The sequence below is a fragment of the Oncorhynchus mykiss genome, chromosome 5 (genome assembly GCF_057628025.1).
Source record: "Oncorhynchus mykiss isolate SJ-2025 chromosome 5, ASM5762802v1, whole genome shotgun sequence".
In the NCBI taxonomy this organism is placed as follows: Eukaryota; Metazoa; Chordata; class Actinopteri; order Salmoniformes; family Salmonidae; genus Oncorhynchus; species Oncorhynchus mykiss.
Window position 1 is genome coordinate 66,362,130 of NC_143026.1, and position 18,307 is coordinate 66,380,436.

The 18,307-nt window shown below is 44.6% G+C and overlaps 1 protein-coding gene across 1 annotated transcript; it reads right to left on the reverse strand.

The window, feature by feature from the left end:
• Positions 1-465: 465 nt before the first annotated feature.
• On the reverse strand, positions 466-18,162 carry LOC110524333 (ubiquitin-conjugating enzyme E2 R2). Its single transcript, XM_021603876.3, has 5 exons — positions 17,313-18,162; positions 6,896-6,982; positions 6,558-6,655; positions 3,415-3,549; positions 466-3,186 (listed from the first exon to the last, which is right to left on the reverse strand). Exons 1-5 carry the CDS (start codon positions 17,496-17,498, stop codon positions 2,964-2,966), a joined length of 729 nt encoding a protein of 242 aa, XP_021459551.1. The 5' UTR covers positions 17,499-18,162; the 3' UTR covers positions 466-2,963.
• Positions 18,163-18,307: the final 145 nt, after the last annotated feature.

The following is an 18,307-nucleotide window of genomic DNA, read 5'->3' on the forward strand; positions in this document are numbered from 1 at the left end:
AGAGTTATCCCCGAGTCATAGATTCCCATGGTCTAGAAAGGAACACAAATAGAGAAAGGAACAAATAAAGATGCTATAACAGTACTACTCAGTATGTGCTCCTTTAAGTCAAGGAAAGGATCAGGAAATCCTTTAGGTCTCCACCACCCCAACTGGGTGTCAGGGTGACTGCAGAGTACAGCTCTCATCATCAACTTTCCTTGTTACTTTAACAGAGTTATTTTCACTTCTCTTAATTTACATTCAACACCCTGGATAAGAAAAAGTGAGTCGAGGGAGAACAGTCTTACCTCAGGTAATACATCCCCACAGTATCTATAAAGAGAACACAAAACAAATATATTTAATGAATTATTTGCGAGCTAAGAATCGTATTCAATGATAATATATTACCCCATAAACAGTCTATTATAATATCTATTAGAATATATCCAATCACTCCTGCTATAAGAAACAGCTCAAACCTCTAAGAAAGATCTTTATTTTGGTTTTAAATAGATTTACAAACCAAAAACAACATAAAAAATAAAACAAGTGATCGTCAAAATATCCAGAATTGTATACAGTCTTTGAAGCAGAGGTGATAGGTTGGGGGGGACAGTTGTCCACACACAGTGAGAGGCTGTGGTGAGATTCACTTCGATGTGAAAAAGTTTGTGGTTTTGTTTTCCTTACTAACATCGGGGGTCCCTCGGTGATGCGACGACCAAAAAGAAAGTCTGTATGGATGGGAAGGAAGGTAGCACATTGGGAGGAAACACACGGTAGATGAAGAAAATGGCAACTTCACAAAATGAAATCCCACTTCCTTAAAACAAAATGGGAGTTGTTCACGAAACGCAACAGCCATATGTAGAATGTAAAAACAGTTAAGAATATTCCTGATTAGATTGATGTATACATGCTTTATACTCAAGATGTTAACACAAAGAGTACATGTTCCCCCAGTAAAATCACCTATTGTCCTCTATTGGAAAAATACAGTAGAATACCTAAATGTTTCTGAATTGAAAAAATATAAAATGGTGGTAAATGTACTACTAAGTCTAATGAATAACCCCCATGGTGTTTAAAACAAAAAGGTCAAGAATCAGATCACTAAGTACATGTAAGGGGGGAAAAAAACAGTTGCTCTCATCTTACTCATTTTGAAGTAGAAGACGACATCAAAAGAAGCCCACTCAACTTAGTTATAACGGAGTATATGGGAATCAAGTGTCTTCCTACAGCCCTATACCGAGCCGGACACTGGCATGCTAGTGGGATGGCTGTATGACCTAAAACTCAACATCCCAAGCATTCTTACGATGGGAAATGCCCTTCTCTCAAACGTCCCATCAAATAGTCAAGGCGCAACGATGAATGAGCATTTACACTACTGAAGCAACACAAACGTGGGGTTGTGTTAAATACTGTTAAAATAGTTTGTATTTAATGTGTCAAATCCTGTGTGATGGAGCCACTTCCGTTGCGAGCACTTCTACAGACATATGTTTGGTAAAGTGACTGAGGAGTTTAAGCAAATCAACTAATTCAAAATCGCTTATGTGCAAGACATCACTGTTACAGACTTGCCATAGGGACTGATGTTGAGTTAATGCAAACATTTTCTCGTAGCAAAGCATTCCTGCACTACATTTGAATAAAATAATGACCTACCACCCAAACATGCATATACACACATTGAGACAATTATTCCTCAACTCCCATCTTTAAGTGATCAGTGGTGAGGAATTCCATGAGGTAGTGATCAGAGTTAGGAGCTGTGCATTTAACCCAGTTGTTCAGGCCATGGGTAAACCCCCCCCCCCAGCTCAGATCACTGCCTTTCTGTACTTGCCTACGGAGCAGCAAGAGGAAGTTCCCCTCCCTACCTTCAGGCTATACTCAAACCCTACACCTCTGTTTTTTTGGCCCTCCCACCCCTATAGTCAAAGCTCTTCTCTGTCCAGTACCCCAATGGCGGAACCAGCTTCCCTTTGAAGCTTTGACAGAGTCCCTGCACATACTCCCCACCCCAACAATATATATATATAAAACAAAATGGGCGTCTAGCACAGACTTGGCTACTTTATTGAGGAAAATGTACTTACTTTGACTGAGATGTGGTGACCTAGCTATCTTAAGATGAATGCACTAATTAAGTCACAGGTAGCCTAGTGGTTAGAGCATTGGACTAGTAACCGAAAGGTTGCAAGACCAAATCCCCGAGCTGACAAGGTAAGAAATGTCGTTCTGCCCCTGAACAAGGCAGTTAACCCACTGTTCCTAGGCCGTCATTGTAAATAAGAATGTGTTCTTAACGAACTTGCCTAGTTAAATAAAACAGTGGATAATAGTGTCTGCTAAATGACTAAAATGTATGATGTCTCCAAAAGAGTACACCAGCATCAGAACATCAACTGTCTGCAATACGCCCTTATCATTACAAACCACCAATTCATACAGTAAAACTAGACTCTGGAGCTAGGTAGACAGTGGCAGACAGTTGTGAGCAACCCCAGACCCAATAGTGAAATGTCAGGGGTCCCCTTAACCTCAGAAAGCTTCATGTGACAGGCAGGCTGGCCGGCATCACAAGGCTGTCAACCAGGTGAGAGGTCACCAAGTTCAGAGGAACACTACTATCTCAGGCCTCTCTCTCCACACTTTCTCAGTGTCTGGATACACACTCTACAGGAGACCGAGCCCTTACCCAAAACTTTAAAAAGCAAGCGGTCATTGAGAGCAAACCATGGGAATCATTTGTAGAGCTAGCATTAGCTCTAACACTCCACAGACAGGAAAATAAAGACACCAGAAACAAAATGGACAAACTAAATCTGTAGCTTTCTTTCAAAATGCATCTGGGTTTAGCGTGCAGGTGTGGCTGCACTGCTGTGGGGGGGGGGGTTGGAGTATGAGTTCAGTTTAAGGGGGGGGTGACAGGGGAGAGGAAGGGGTAGTGAGGCGATGGTGGGTCGTCAGGACTCCTCGGTTCCCGAGTCATCTTCGTCGTAGCAGCAGTCCTCGTCATCATCCTCATCTTCGTCCTCCAGGTCCTCGTCGTCATAGTAATCGTCGTAGAAGAGGTTGGAGCCCTCATCGGGGGGCGGGGCGCGGGTGCGGACGCAATACTCTGCCAGGGTTGTGGGCACCTTCACACCGTCGCGCTCAGCGTCTGCTTTGGTGGCGTGGACCTGCTTCCTGTTAGAGACAAGGAAGGGACATGGTGAGGGATGGATAACAGGGACATCCGTCAACTGTGGAGGTGGTAAAGAGTGTACCTGATGGTTTGCGTATACTCTCTGTTCTCACACTCAATATGTCTGCGCATGTGTGTGCCTACATAATGATCGTGTCGCTCTCTCTGTGCCTGGCCTTGCTCTTTGTGTGCCATATGATATGTCTGTGTGCGTGTGTGTGTGTGCCCACCTGATGATCTCTGCGTACTCTCTGTCCTTGCCCTTGCTGTCTCTCCACTTGCGGTACATGACAGAGGCATCCACGTTGGCTGGGGAGAAGGTGTTGGGCTCGTTGAGCAGAGAGATCACACTCAGCAGGATCGTCCTAAGAGGGAGAGTGAAGGAAAGAGGGAGGGAGAGACCGTGAAGGAACAGAAAGAGAGAGATGGAAATAAGTCAACACCAGGGTTATTAGAGGCAAAGCAGCCAATCAGCCAAGTCAATTTGCTCCTGTGTGGCTGATTGAAATCAGACTGTTCTGACAGCAGCTAATCTGATACAATGATGGATGGACACAAGACACTATGGTTTGTTGTAGGGGTGTGAATATTGAAAAAACATTTAGAACAAAATCCTTAACTGAAAATGTTTTCACATAGGGCAGTTATCACATAACTACTAACAGGTTCTGATCATCATCATAAAGTGCCATTGAAATGTAACAAACCCCTAATGCAACAACACTGTAGCGTTAGGAGATAAGCATCTTAAATGATTTGCCACAGATATAAAGTGCTCCGCACATCAACGTCGTTGGATGAATGGCAGAGCGAGACAGGGAATCGACAGCAGCGAAGTATGACAATACTGAGAAGTTAAATGAGAAGGAGGTGAGGTGAGCTACAGTGGCAGTACATGTGCAATGCTTAACCATCTGAAAGGGCACCGTGACCCAACCCGTTGCTGGCAGCCTTGCGATAAAGGACGGAGTGACAATATCACACCGCTGATTACAGTTGATATGCAGCCATTGTCAATGGTAGAGGACGTCGGCGTCACTGTCGTGACTGCACATCTAGAACAAGACGCCATGTCAAGTAACGGTGAGGGTCTGGATGGAGAAATGATTGCTCTGCAAGTACAAATCGCGAGCTCTCAAACACCATGCGTGGCATTAACAACTGATTGTTGGACATCTATGAACACGCGGTCATACATCACTGCAACAAGCCATAACATTGATGAGAAGTGGGACATGAAGTCCCATGTACTGACAACTGAGGTCAAAGAGGAAAGGGACAGCAGAGAACCTAAAACAGCATTATTGAGTGGGAGACAGTGAGGTGAGTGCCGTCTGGTAAATAACCAGGACTGCAGTAGGTTGAACTGCATTGTACCCTAGCAGTCATACGCAGGACAATATTTGAATTCGTAATTTATCTTAATGTATAAATAGGTTTTTTAAATGGCCGTTTAAACATTATGAACAATTGTAAGTTTGTCAAATCCTTAGTTTGTTGTCGTGCTCAGGGGAAGCCTTCACCTGGCTAATAAACAAAGACAAGTCCACTGATGGTGTCCGGTGGCGTAGCCTAGGCAAATGTCACCTCAGAACCGAACATGGCGGAGACGAAGGTAGCAACAGCTGAATGAATGATTCAAATGAAGAGGGAGGCAGCGAGTCAAAACTTGTGATATGACTGTACACAGCATTCTCGCTCCACTCCAACTTTTTCACACCCGTGGTCGCTCGGTCTCTGGGCAAAGAGACAAAGAGCAAAGAGCTACTGTAGTTGCCGCGCTGCCGAGGAGACCCAATGTACAAATTATATATCTGGCTGTGTGTGACAGTGTGTCTGTGTGTAGTAGTAAACTCAGGAAAAAAAAAAGAAACGTCCTCTGGTGTGGCCACCAGCTGCATTAAGTACTGCAGTGCATCTCCTCCTCATGGACTGCACCTAGATTTGCCAGCTCTTGCTGTGAGATGTTACCCCACTGTTGCTGTGAGATGTTACCCCACCAAGGCACCTGCAAGTTCCCAGACATTTCTGGGGGGGGGGAAAATGGCCCAACCTATCCTCCGATCCAACAGGTTCCAAACGTGCTCAACGGGATTGAGATCCGGGCTCTTCCCTGGCCATGGCAGAACACTGACATTCCTGTCTTGCAGGAAATCAGCCATACTGCTCATTCTGTGCCTGATGGCATTGTCATGTCAGGATGAGCCTGCAGGAAGGGTAACACGAGGGAGGAGGATGTCTTCCCTGCAAAGTACAGCATTGAGATTGCCTGCAATGACAACAAGCTCAGTCCGATGATGCTGTGACACACCGTCCCAGACCATGATGGACCCTCCACAAATTGATCCTGCTCCAGAGTATAGGCCTCGGTGTGACACTCATTCCTTCAACGATAACCGCAAATCCGACCATCACCCCTGGTGAGACAAAACCGCGACACGTCAGTAAAGAGCACTTTTTGCCAGTCCTGTCTGGTCCAGCGATGGTGGGTTTGTGCCCATAAGTGACGTTGTTGCCGGTGAGGCCTCCACCCCTCAGTCCAGCCTATTGCGGACAGTCTGAGCACTGATGGAGCGATAGTGCGTTCCTGGTGTAACTCGGGCAGATGTTGTTGCCATCCTGTACCTGTCCCGCAGGTGTGATGTTCGGCTGTACCGATCCTGTGCAGGTGTTGTTACACGTGGTCTGCCACTGTGAGGATGATCAGCTGTCAGTCCTGTCTCCCTGCAGCGCTGTCTTAGGCGTCTCAGGACGGACATGGCAATTTATTGCCCTGGCCACATCTGCAGTCCTAATGCCTACTTGCAGCATGCCTAAGGCAAATTCACAGAGATGAGCAGGGACCCTGGGCATCTTTCTTTGTGTTTTTCAGAGTCAGTAGAAAGGCCTCGTTAGTGTCCTAAGTTTTCATAACTGTAACCTTAATTGCCTACCGTCTGTAAGCTGTTAGTGTCTTAACGACCGTTCCACAGGTGCATGTTCATGAATTGTTTATGGTTCATTGAACAAGCATGTTTAAACCCTTAACAACGAAGATCTGTGAAGTTACTTGGATTTTTCCGAATTATTTTTGGAATACAGGGTCCTGAAAAAGGGCCGTTTCTTTTTTTGCTGAGTTTGTGTGTGTGACAGTGTGTCTGTGTGTAGTAGTAGTAGTAGTAGTAGTAGTAGTTGTAGTAGTATTGTGTGTGAGTGAGTAATAAAAAAACATGGAAACAAGTAAACGGAATGAAATCAAAGGTAAAAAAAAGGTAAAAGGTAAAAAAAGTTTGATAAATTCCACATTGTTACTAACAGTCAAACACATTTCAAAGATGAAGTAAAGCAGTGAAGTGAGAGAATGATCAGTGAGGGAGAGAGAGCTGCTCTGTACCTGACGTTCTGCGTGGGGTTCCATCTCTCAGAAGCCAGTTCTCCACTCTGGGGGTCGTCCACAGGGGGGTGCAGGATGGAGATGCACACGTCCCCATTCTACAGAAACACTTGCACACTTCAGTTACCAGCAATACATAAACCATCTATAAAACACACTACCTAGGTCATAGCCAAATAATATGACAGCAGCAAAGAATTAAAACGTTCTAATAGAAGATAACAAATCAAAGCAATCTTGAGAAAAAGGGGCATTGGACTATTATGAAGGGGACCCCCCCCCCCTCAAAAAAAAAAGAGGTGATTGTGTAACAATGACAGTGTTGTGCTGTCTCTTACCTCATAGATGTTGGGGTGCCACATCTTGGTGAGGAAGCGGAAGGCCGGAGGAGAGTAGGGATAGTCGATGGGGAACTTGATCCGAGCCTGAGAGACGAGGGGGAAGTGCACACCAATTAGTGATGCAAGAGGTAGAGGCCAGTTGAATAAGGTGTAAGAAGATACCTCTGGTCAAATGCCTTGTCATGGCTACTTTATTTAGGCCCGTCTTAGCTTGGTACCAGATCAGTATGTGCTTTAGCCAACTCCCCTATGTTGTCATGCCATAGACACTGGAGTGGCAGCTAGGGCTACCTTTCTACTTACAGTACCTGTAAAAGGGTTGGACACACCTACTCATTTAAGGGTTTGTCTTTCTTTTTACTATTTTCTACATTGTAGAATAATAGTGAAGACATCAGAACTATGAAATAACACAAATGGAATCATGTAACCAAAAAAGCATTTCTCTCAAAATATATTTTATATTCTTCAAAGTAGCCACCCTTTGTCTTGATGACAGCTTTGTACACTCTTGGCATTCAACCAGCTTAACCTGGAATGCATTTCCAACAGTCTTGAAGGAGTTCCCAGATATGTTGAACACTTGTTGGCTGCTTTTCCTTCACTCTGTGGTCCAACTCATCCCAAATCATCTCAATTTGGTTGAGGTCAGGGGGATTGTGGTCATCTGATGCAGCACTCCATCACTCTTTCTTGGTCAAATAGCCCTTACACAGCCTGGAGGTGTGTTGGGTCATTGTCATGTTGAAAAACAAAATGACAGTCCCACTAAGCCCAAACCAGATGTGATGGCATATCGTGCCTTGAATTCTAAATAAAATCACTGACAGGGTCACCAGCAAAGCACCCCCACACCTCCTCCATGAACCAAACATGCGGAGATCATCCATTCACATACTCTACGTGTCAAAGACAACGATTGGAACCAAAGATCTCAAATTTGGACTAGTCAGATCAAAAGGATTGATTTCCACCGGTCTAATGTCCATTGCTCGTGTTTCTTGGCCCAAGCAAATCTATTATTTATATTGGTGTCCTTTTGTAGTGGTTTCTTTGCAGCAATTCGACCACGGAGGCCTGATTCACGCAGTCTCTTCAGCTGATGTTGAGATGTGTCTGTTACTTGAACTCTGTGAAGCATTTATTTGGGCTGCAATTTCTGAGGCTGGTAACTCTAATAAACTTATGCTCTGCAGCAGAGGTAACTGTTGGTCTTCCTTTCCTGTGGCGGTCCTCATGAGAGTTTAGCGCTGGATGATTTTTCAGACTGCACTTGAAGAAACTTGAAGAAAGTTCTTGAAATTTTTCAGATTGATGGATCTTCATGTCTTGAAAGTAATGATGGACTGTCATTTCTCTTTGCTTATTTGAGCGGCCATAATATGGACTTGGTATTTTACCAAATAGGGCAATCTTCTGTATACCACCCCGAACTTGTCACAACACAACTGATTGGCTCAAACACATTAAGGAAAGAAACTCCAAAAATGTACTTGTAGGAAGGCACATCTGTTAATTGAAATGCATTCCAGGTGACTACCTCATGAAGCTGGTTGAGAGAATGCAAAGCTGTCATCAAGCCAAAGGGTGGCTACTTGAAGAATCTCAAATATATTTTGATTTGTTTAACACTTTTTTGGTTACTACATGATTCCATATGTGCTATTTCATAGTTTTGATGTCTTCACTATTATTCTACAATGTAGAAAATAGTAAAAATAAAGAAAAACCCTGGAATGAGTAGGTGGCCAAACTTTTGACTGGTACTGTCTGTCATTGAGAACGGATCTCTCACAATGATAACCAGCTTAATAAAAACGGGCGGATAGGCCTAGTTAGAGTTCCATTTTTTAAAATTTTTTTTTTACAGCAGACCGACTGACGGATATGGAATCCCCTGGTTAATTGACTCCAGAGCTTGGTGCTTTAACAGCAAACAGACAGGCTGAAAAGCTGAGGATATTGTATCCTCTTTTCTAAATGTAATCCAAAACTGATGTGTGGTAATACTGTGTCCACGCTGTATTAAGTAGTAAGGATCATCTAGCCAACACAACATTAAATACAGATGGTGGTTTTGAAGTGAACCAGACTGCTGTGTAAATTCAATCATAGATGGTGAACAGCACAAGCCTAACTAATGAGTGTGTAACTGGATACACCAGGCCTTCTGTGGTATTGTTCTGTATAGTGTGTACAGGCTGAGTGAAAAGCCCATGGTGATTGTGTTGTGTGTTTGGTAGACATTGTTGGGGTTCTCCCCCAGCTCTCATCACCACAGACAAGCCACCACTCACCATCCCCCAGTAGACCCCCTACTCAGCTGACACACACACACACCATGAATCCCAGTGGCGAGTAGAGCATGGGAGGGGTACCATTCCTCCGAGGCTCATGGTTCACCAGTGTGTGTGTGTGTGTGTGTGTGTGTGTGTGGGGGGGGGGGGGGGGGTCATTCTTTACCTCACACAAACTAATGACAAAGGCAGGCACATACACCACACAGTCTGCTGATCCTCCCCCTCTGCCACCCCCTGCCCACACTCGCTGATTCGGCACGGTCAGCTGGTGCTCCCCATGCTGAGCCAACTGCCACGAGGGGGAGCGGGTGGGGGCTGGGTGTGTGTGTGTGTGTGTGTTGGGGAGGGTGGGAACATGTACTGGGGGGGGGGGGGGGGGTTGCGCACAAACTCCACACAAGCCTATGGCTTCCCTAACATTACACTGTTACTTAGGCCTAATGCTGATTGCATTGTACGAGTCAGTAGTGACTAGTAAATTGAACAGGAAGACATTGCCATATCTACCAGGTCCATACAACAACAAGTCCAGAGTGGAAACCCTGGCAGGCCGAATAGAATCCTGTTTGCTTTTAAAGTCTGGCGCCATGCCTCCGAACTGGCTCGGGTCCAGAATGACTGGGGTTCACGCCAACACTCTACATACAGACAGTGAGAGAGAGACCGACAACAACAGCCTTGCAGCTTACATACCAGCCTAGCTCCAGCAGTTCAGTGAGGACCAGTGTTAATGCAGAACTCTGTAAGGTGAGCTCTGAGTGCAATATTCAAGCAATCGGCTTATTAAAAGGGGGTACTGCATTTCATCACGTGCCTTATAGGAGGGCCTATAACACTTTCTCTGCCCACATAGAGCCACAACATAAATCTCAATAATAATTTAAATTAAAAAAAATTAAAACTCATTCCACAGAGCTTCTAAACAGAGGCACAACATCGCAAGACTTCCGGGAACACTTGCGAAACAGACCAAGCAGGCCAGGGTTTGAGAAGTGAAAGAGCATTCTGTAGTTGTTCATTTTCTTAAAATCTAAAAGCCACAACCTAGATTCGAGCCAATGTCTAAAGTAGTTGAACATGTTATTACACCAACCTCGTGAAAGTGACAAATTGACAACTTTGAATTAGTCCAAAACAACTTTAAGAGTGCCTTTGATTTGACGGCCTGCACATGCTCAGCACGGCGCGAGATGACCATTAGACCCGATGACATGTTTCTGCACATGAGCTTAGCTAGCCAACGTCGCCATGACGTCACTTAGACGTGTGATTGGGGATTTCTATTGGAGAAGCAGTTTTACCCGATCTTCATACTGTACAGTCTGTCTTTGATCATACTCTGCCCAAAATAGCCTACTTGATCGTATGAATGGAACAAAGAGACACACCCAACCAACATAACTCAGGGCTTTATTTATTTGCATGAGTTAAATAAAACATAGAAAATGGCTTACCCAGGCTTGGTTAGAAAGAGAGAAAGATAAGGGAAACAGGAAAAGGAGGGAGGAAGGGTGTGTCCTCCACAGAGAGCACTGACTTGGCACTGTCGCCCTGCATGCCACTCACACAGCCCATGGCAGGCAGGCTGCACTCACAGGCAGGGAGGGAGGGAACTTTCCATGGCAGCAGAGAGAGCTGAATCCCCTGAATTGCCTGCAAAACTGACACCAAGCCTAGCGAGAGAGCAACACTCACACAAAGAGAGAAATAGAGAGAGGGAGGGCAGTGGAGTGACTGGGCTTAAAAAGTTGGCCTTGCTCATTCCCTCTGCTGCACCATGCCTACCTCATCAAGAGCATCCCAAGGAGGAGTCAAACAGAGGCTCAGAATAGGGACATTTGCTCCGTTTCTCTCCCTAATTCTGAACGCTACACACACTCCCTCTCTTCCTCTATAAATATCCCCTCCATACCTGCGAGGCATGACTGTCTCTCATATCACATAGCCATGCCACACAGTGACACACCCTAGCCCGTAGCCCCAGAACGGAGCTCCTCAGTGCACACCCAGCCTCTCCTGACTGCTCAGCTCCATGTCTCTTTGAAGTGAGGCTCTCCCGAGAGCCCTGTGGAAACAAGCAGCAACTGCTTTTAAGTATCACCCAGTAAGAGGTACAGAACTGGGAGGACGTGTTGCTGCTTCAGTCAGCCAGGCAGGAGGAGGAGCGGCTGGCACAGGGAAAGCAAGAGTATTTAGAGCAGAACTGCTTGGCTCAGCATCTACCTAGTAACCTACCAAGCCCATGTTTGTTTGAACATGCTCTCTTGCCACACTCTCCTTCTCATAGGATTTGAACAGAGTTAAAGTGATGCTCCACAGCTTTGGTATAATTTCAGCCAGTAGTTTTGAAAGTAGGCACGAGGCAAAATGGTTCCTGAAAATTGTGCACAATTGTGTAATACATCATCCATTTCGTATGACACATACGATTTTTATGATATGTTTTGAATTCCATTTTTAAATGCTTAGGATCCTGGACTGCATCTTGAGTTTCCGTGGTTAAAACGTGAAACGGTTTAAAACAGTTAACCTGGACACTGGAGCAAGGCAGTGGATTACATTTGCCCCCACAGGTGGAGATGCAAATGGCAATGAAGAATAAAACGGATACATTTTCTACTCTTTTAAAAGCTCGGTCTTGGACGGAGACCTAAACACTTGGATGGCAAAGCCAGTCAGGAAGAACAAACACATCTTGAGGGAGGTTGGAATCAGGGCAAAGTAAACCAGGTTAGCTAAAGCAACCTAAACCCTAACAGAACTAATCATTATGTTCCTCCCAACGCACCACCTTCCCCTGTCTGCAGACCCCCCTTCTACCAGTCCCCAGGTGCTCTCTTTCTCTCTCCTATTCTCCCTCGGACTCGCTCTCCTGGCAGCTCAGTGTGAATGAAAAGGAACGTGTCCTTGAGAACAGCAGTGCACTGCGCACACACATACATTCTAGTCTACAACACGTGTATGATACGAGGTGCTGTAGATTATCCTGCCCAGACCCAACAGGGTCCTGCCTCATTAACAAAACCTTTTCAATGCGGTGGAGGAGGAAAAGTATGGGCACAGGCAGAGTACACTACACCAGAACCACTGTTAAGACTGAACGGCAGTCCACTTCACAAACACAATTTGCCTAATCAGAATCTGCCAACAAACTTGACAGGATGAGGAGGACATGCCAAAACACAGACCTTTAGTATTAGAAGACAAGAATGCAGCTTTGCTGCACAAATCTTCTACTGTTAGGCTCACTGAGAAATAAGTGAACTAAATGTGCTGTGGCACCAAGAATTATTAACCTTTTCTGATACAAAGCATTACCGGTAGGTCTAATTCCCATGGAAGTAGGCTACATTAGTGATTTGTCCATGTAGGAGAGACATTGGATTTGCAAGTGCCTTTCATTTAACCTGATTCAGTCTAGCAATATCTGGAAATATACTAAACTAGTCCAATGTTGGCCTATTTCTGAAAAAAGAAAAGCTGAAACAGACTGCCTATCAAATGGGGCCCAGTTCTCTTATCCCAGGCTAGGAACATGTAAGCACATGATCATGATGAGGCTGACCATTGGAAGGTGTACTGTCTAACTCTACATGGGCCCCCATTTACTTCATGGCATGCTCGCTTTTCACAAGGCCCCCAGGGGACCAACGTGAGCAGGGCCAGGAGTGGCACTGCCTCGCTCTCCCTTTCTCTCTCACTCCTACTCCCAGCTCTTATTTCTGTGTGACAGAGCCAGGCAGCCAGAGGAGGAAACATGACTCCAGCATTCATTTTGAAATACACCATTAAAACATTGGATGGAAATCTAAAAATAAAATGGCTTTCTCAAAGGGTCGGGGTTTGCATTTCTCAACCACACCAAGTGTGGTTCCCGTCACCCTCATCAGTGCTGACATTCCACTAACCCTAGGCTCTTAACACTATCGTGGCATAGGCTTAAGCTTACTTCTAAGATATTTTCTAGCTAGTGTAATTCATGGCAGAAATCTCACGCTTCAACATGTAGATGACCTCATGGTTGAGGAAGTGTATGGATGATGCCACTCAAAAAAAGGAAGTAGCAGAGCTAGAGCAATTCCTCTTGTCATGACAGCCTTTGAACTCCAAGCAAAACATCATGCACTTCTCAAAGCAGAAAGAAAAAAAGGGGGCAGTCTTTGGCCTACTCTGCTTGAGGGATGTGTTGTTGACTATGCGAGTGAAGGGTTGGCTGGCTGGCTGGCTGTCGTAGCGGAAGGTTGCCAGGGACAGCTAAGCTAATGGGATTGCTGGCGTGTTAATGAAGGGTTGGGGAAGACAATGTAGTCTCCAAGAAGAAGAGAGAATATGAAGATGGCGGTGACAGTGATTATGTAGAAAATTCTGCATCTTGATGGGCAGTGCAGATCTCCCCTGAGCTTCCAGCCCAGGTAGTGGTCATTCTGCTCTACGTCCCTGCCAGGACAAATTCTCTGTCCAGGTGACTTGGCTCCTCTTGTCCCTGTCCCAGGGTCACACCAGGACCAGGCTGCAGTGCTGCTGCCACCCTGTCACTCTACATCAGGCTGCAGGCCCTACCACGGCTGAGAACAACTCAAATTTTGTAGCGCCTTGCGGTCGGATACTGAACAGTTGCCATACCAGGTGGTGATGCAACTAGTCAGGATGCTCTTGATTGTGCAGCTGTATAACTTTTTTAGGATCTGAGAACCCATGCCATATATTTTCAGTCTACTGAAGTGGAATAGGCATTGTAGTGCGCTCTTCACAACTGTCTTGGTGTGTTTGGACCATGGTAGTTTTGTTGGTGATGTGGACACCAAGGAACTTGAAGTTCTAGACCAGCTCCACTAAAGACCCGTTGATGAGAATGGGGGGCGTGCTCGTTACACCTTTTCCTGAGTCCACGATCATCTCCTTTGTCATGATCACGTTGAGGGAGAGGTTGTCGTCATGGCACCACACTGTCCGGCCTCTGACCTCCTCCCAATAGGCTCTCATTGTTGTCGGTGATCAGGCCTACCACCATTGTCGTCTGCAAACTTAATGACGGGGTTGGTGTCGTGTTTGGCCACACAGTTGTGGGTGAACAGGGAGTACAGGAGGGGACTAAGCATGCACCCCTGAAGGGCCCCCCATGTTGAGGATTAGTGTGGCCGATATGTCGTTGCCTACCCTTACCACCTGGGGGCGGCCCATCAGGAAGTCCAGGATCCAGTTGCAGAGGGAGGTGTTTAGTACCAGGGTCCTTAGCTTCGTGATGAGCACCTTAAAAGTGGCAGCTATACCCTTTAGCTCAGTGCAGATGTAATCCATGTAATCCATGGCTTCTGGTTGGGGTATGTATGTACGGTCACTGTGGGGCTGACGTCATCGATGCAGTTATTGATGAAGCCGGTGACTGATGTGGTAAACTCCTCAATGCCATCGGATGAATCCCGGAACATATTCCAGTCTGTGCTAGTAAAACAGTCTTGTAGCTTAGCATCTGTGTAATCTGACCACTTCCATAGAGTGAGTCACTGGTTCTTCCTACTTTAGTTTTTGCTTGTAAACAGGAATTAGGAGGATAGATATTATGGTCAGATTTGCCAAATGGAGGGTGAGAGAGAGAGGTTTGTGCAGGTCTCTGTGTGGAGTAAAGGTGGTCTAGAGTTCTTTCCACAAGGTAGTTGTGTGATCCAGCAAAGAGTGTTTGGCCATGGCAAATATATAAATGAAGACAGAACTTGGCTGAATATCTACACATTGGCAATGAATGAGAGGAATTCCGACCCTAACAATGTCAAGTGCGTTGAGTCGCCCACTTGGAAAAGTGGTATAGGTTAATTCCACTTTCATTACTGTATTTTAGTTTGTTTGCCAATCTAGCATTAATATTTTGTTTGGCGACACGTGTACAGTCAGAGGAGTTGCACACTGATGCCAACATGCTGCTCTGGGTTTGAATAGGCCTACATCCAGTGGTGGAAAAAGTACCCAACTGTCATATGTAAAAGATACATAAATAGAAAATGACTCAAGTAAATGTGTAAGTCACCCAATAAAATCCTACTTGGGTAAAAGCATTTGGTTTTAAATATACTTAAGCATGCATATATATATATATATGCATACATCATTTTAAATTCCTTATATTAAGCAAACCAGACAGCACCATTTTAATTTACAGATAGCCAGGGGCACACTCCAACATCATTTACAAACAAAGCATGTGTTTAGTGAGTCCGCCACTTAAGTACTTTACACCACTGCCTACGTCACGGTTTGACTCAGACTCTTTTCAATAAATATGCACAAGCAGCATGTCAGAGGGTTTGTCTAACCTGTGTAGACAGGGAGGGTCTTCGTCAGAACGTGGAAACTGTTTCCTCTAACGTCTCCAACAAACCAATGAGTCACAGGTCTGCTGTGTATTTTACAGTCAAGGCTTGCCTTGCATTGCTGGCCCAACAATTCAATCTCGTACACAGCACCCACAATACACATGTTCCTATAAATCTCTGTTCCTACCCACAATACACATGTTCCTATCTAGCACAGCTCAAGCTTAGCCTACTGTGCTACCCAGAAAAGACTGGAAGCAGGTATCTGAATAAAGAGAGTTAGATTAGTGTTTCCAATGACATAAACCAATTAGTAGGCCACCCGATTCCAACGTTGGTAGTTTCATTGATAAACAGAAAAGAAAACACTGCACTGATGCTCATGCTCCCATGGATGCCTGATGAAGACGTAAGGGTCTAAATGTTGTTCTAAATAAATATCACCTGGGAGCATGAGCATCAGTGTGCAGCATTTTCTGTTTTCAATGAGTTGGCCTATAACTCCAGCACCTGTGGAAAGTACCTGGATGTGCGGCTGTTCTTCAGCTTTAGTTTCATTGATACTCTTGCATCAACCTTGGATTTGATTAATAAATGAAGATAAAATGTGTGGTCTATTGGGTGATTACAACAATCAAATATCAATGACAAACAATACATACTGACACTAGGCTATAATACTGGGTGCTTAGAGTCAATTTGGAACAAGTTGGACAATGCTATCTGCTGCTATTGCTTGGCTATGAAAACAAAGGAACAGGGTTTAGTTCAACGTATTATAGGAACCAGTGGAGGCTGCTGAGGGGAGGACGGCTCATTAATGGCTGGAACGGAGTGGAAACCATGCGTTTGATGCACTTGATACCATTATACTAATTTCACTCCAGCATTACCACGAGCCCATCCTGTCCAATTAAGGTGCCACCAACCTGTCATAGGAACCTACAATACATTAGAAATGAGGTCTACTTAATTGGCATTTATCATTATCAGCAGCTGTATATCAATAACATGTGTTACCTTAGAGATACATTTCAAGCCACCACAGAAAGGAAATGTGGCTTTGGATGTGATACATTGTCATAGTGTAACAAACATGCATTTGGCAATGATTGACAACATTTAAATTCCAAGAAGAAAGAAGTCCTATTACGTTATTGGGAGGTCTTTAGGGTTAAAACATGGACATACATTGACAAACAGGACCAATCTATGAACAATAAAGCAATGGCAACATACAGACTTAACAAAACGAACAGCGCTATTAATTCTGCCTGACTGGCCACGGTGATATCATTTGGCAATGTTTATTTCTTCAAATGATCTGTTAACATCATACCATGTTTGGTTGTCAGATGTAGATCAGCAGCACAGGAGGCTGCTGAGGGTAGGACGGCTCATAACTCTCTGGAATGGTATTAACTCATTGAAACCATGTGTTTGACATCATTCCAATCTAGCCATTACTATGAGCCCATCCTCCCCAGTTAAGGTCCCACCAGCCACCTGTGTTCAACTGGTCAACTCAGCAAACTAGGCCAGGTTCGAGGTTGTCAGACAGTTTTCAATAGTTAGGTACTTCAAAACAAAGGTAACATTTACAAAAGTAATACTGTTACAGTATCTACAGTAGACATTAACTTCTAGTTTGGGACGAGAGTGAACACTGACCAGGCACATAAATAATCAGTCTGGTGACCCAAGCACATTCGTGCGATGAGGAGCGACAAAAACACTGCGACAGTTAGTGATTTGATAACTAGCTAGTTAGCGATCTTGTTAAATATTCAGCAATTGAATACTCACCTTAAAATAACCTCCCTCATAGTGAGTATTTGGGGGTCCAAATATAGCAACTTCCCAGTTGTACAAGTCTGATTCGTCCACTAAAGTTATCCTGAACCCTTCAACTGGCTCCTCTTGAAGACTTTTCATTTCTAGCATGAGTGCTTTTTGGGAACTGGCTACATGATGATGTCCATGCTGAGCCATATTCCGCGACGATCTGTTTAAAATACCTATCTAGAGCTTTTTATATAAAATGTAGCTAGCTAGCTACTTAAATCACCCTCCCAGAAACCGTTTGATTGTTCACTCGTTTCCCCACAAAGTCTCAACAATTCTCCGCTGTTATTACGTTCGGTTCTCTTCCACTGTGATCGAACAAACCCATAAATCTCTCGCTTACAACCAACCCAACGCTAGCTTGCTAGCATTTCTCGCGAATCTGTTGTTGATCTTCCCCTGGAGGGCAACGGAACGCTTCCTCATTGACTCAAAGCCAGATTTTAGCAACGGAAATGTTTATAGTCAAAGCAAACTAGAAATCACAAACAAATGAACGACTGTCCGAGAGAGTAGGGAAAGATCTCCCCTCCTACAGCAGCTGCTTCACCGTGTCGCAATTGAAGTCGCTTAAGCTGGTCCCACAAAGCTTGATGCCATGAGCAGTGAAATGCTAGCAATGCTTTCTGGGAATCGAAGTTAAACATGACACATAGCCTCCAAAAATAAAAACGCAACATAGTGTTTGTTTCATGAGCTGAACCAAAAGATCTCAGAAATGTCCCATATGCACAAAAAGCGTATTTCTCTAAAACGTTATGCACAAATTTGCTTACATCCCTGTTAGAGAGCATTTCTCCTTTGCCAAGATAATCAATCCACCTGACAGGTGTGGCATATCAAAAAAACAGATTAAACAGCATGATCATTACACAGGTGCACATTGTACTGGGGACATTCTAAAATGTGCATTTTTTGTCACACAACACAATGCCACAAATGTCTCAAGTTTTGAG

Coding starts and splice junctions, on each gene's coding strand:
- LOC110524333 (XM_021603876.3), bottom strand. CDS start 17,498: ATGGCTCAGCATGGACATCATCATGTAGCCAGTTCCCAAAAAGCACTC. Junction 6,983..17,312: donor ATGAGGGAGGTTATTTTAAG/GTGAGTATTCAA, acceptor CTCGTCTCTCAG/GCTCGGATCAAGTTCCCCAT. Junction 3,187..3,414: donor GAGTACGCAGAGATCATCAG/GTGGGCACACAC, acceptor TGTCTCTAACAG/GAAGCAGGTCCACGCCACCA.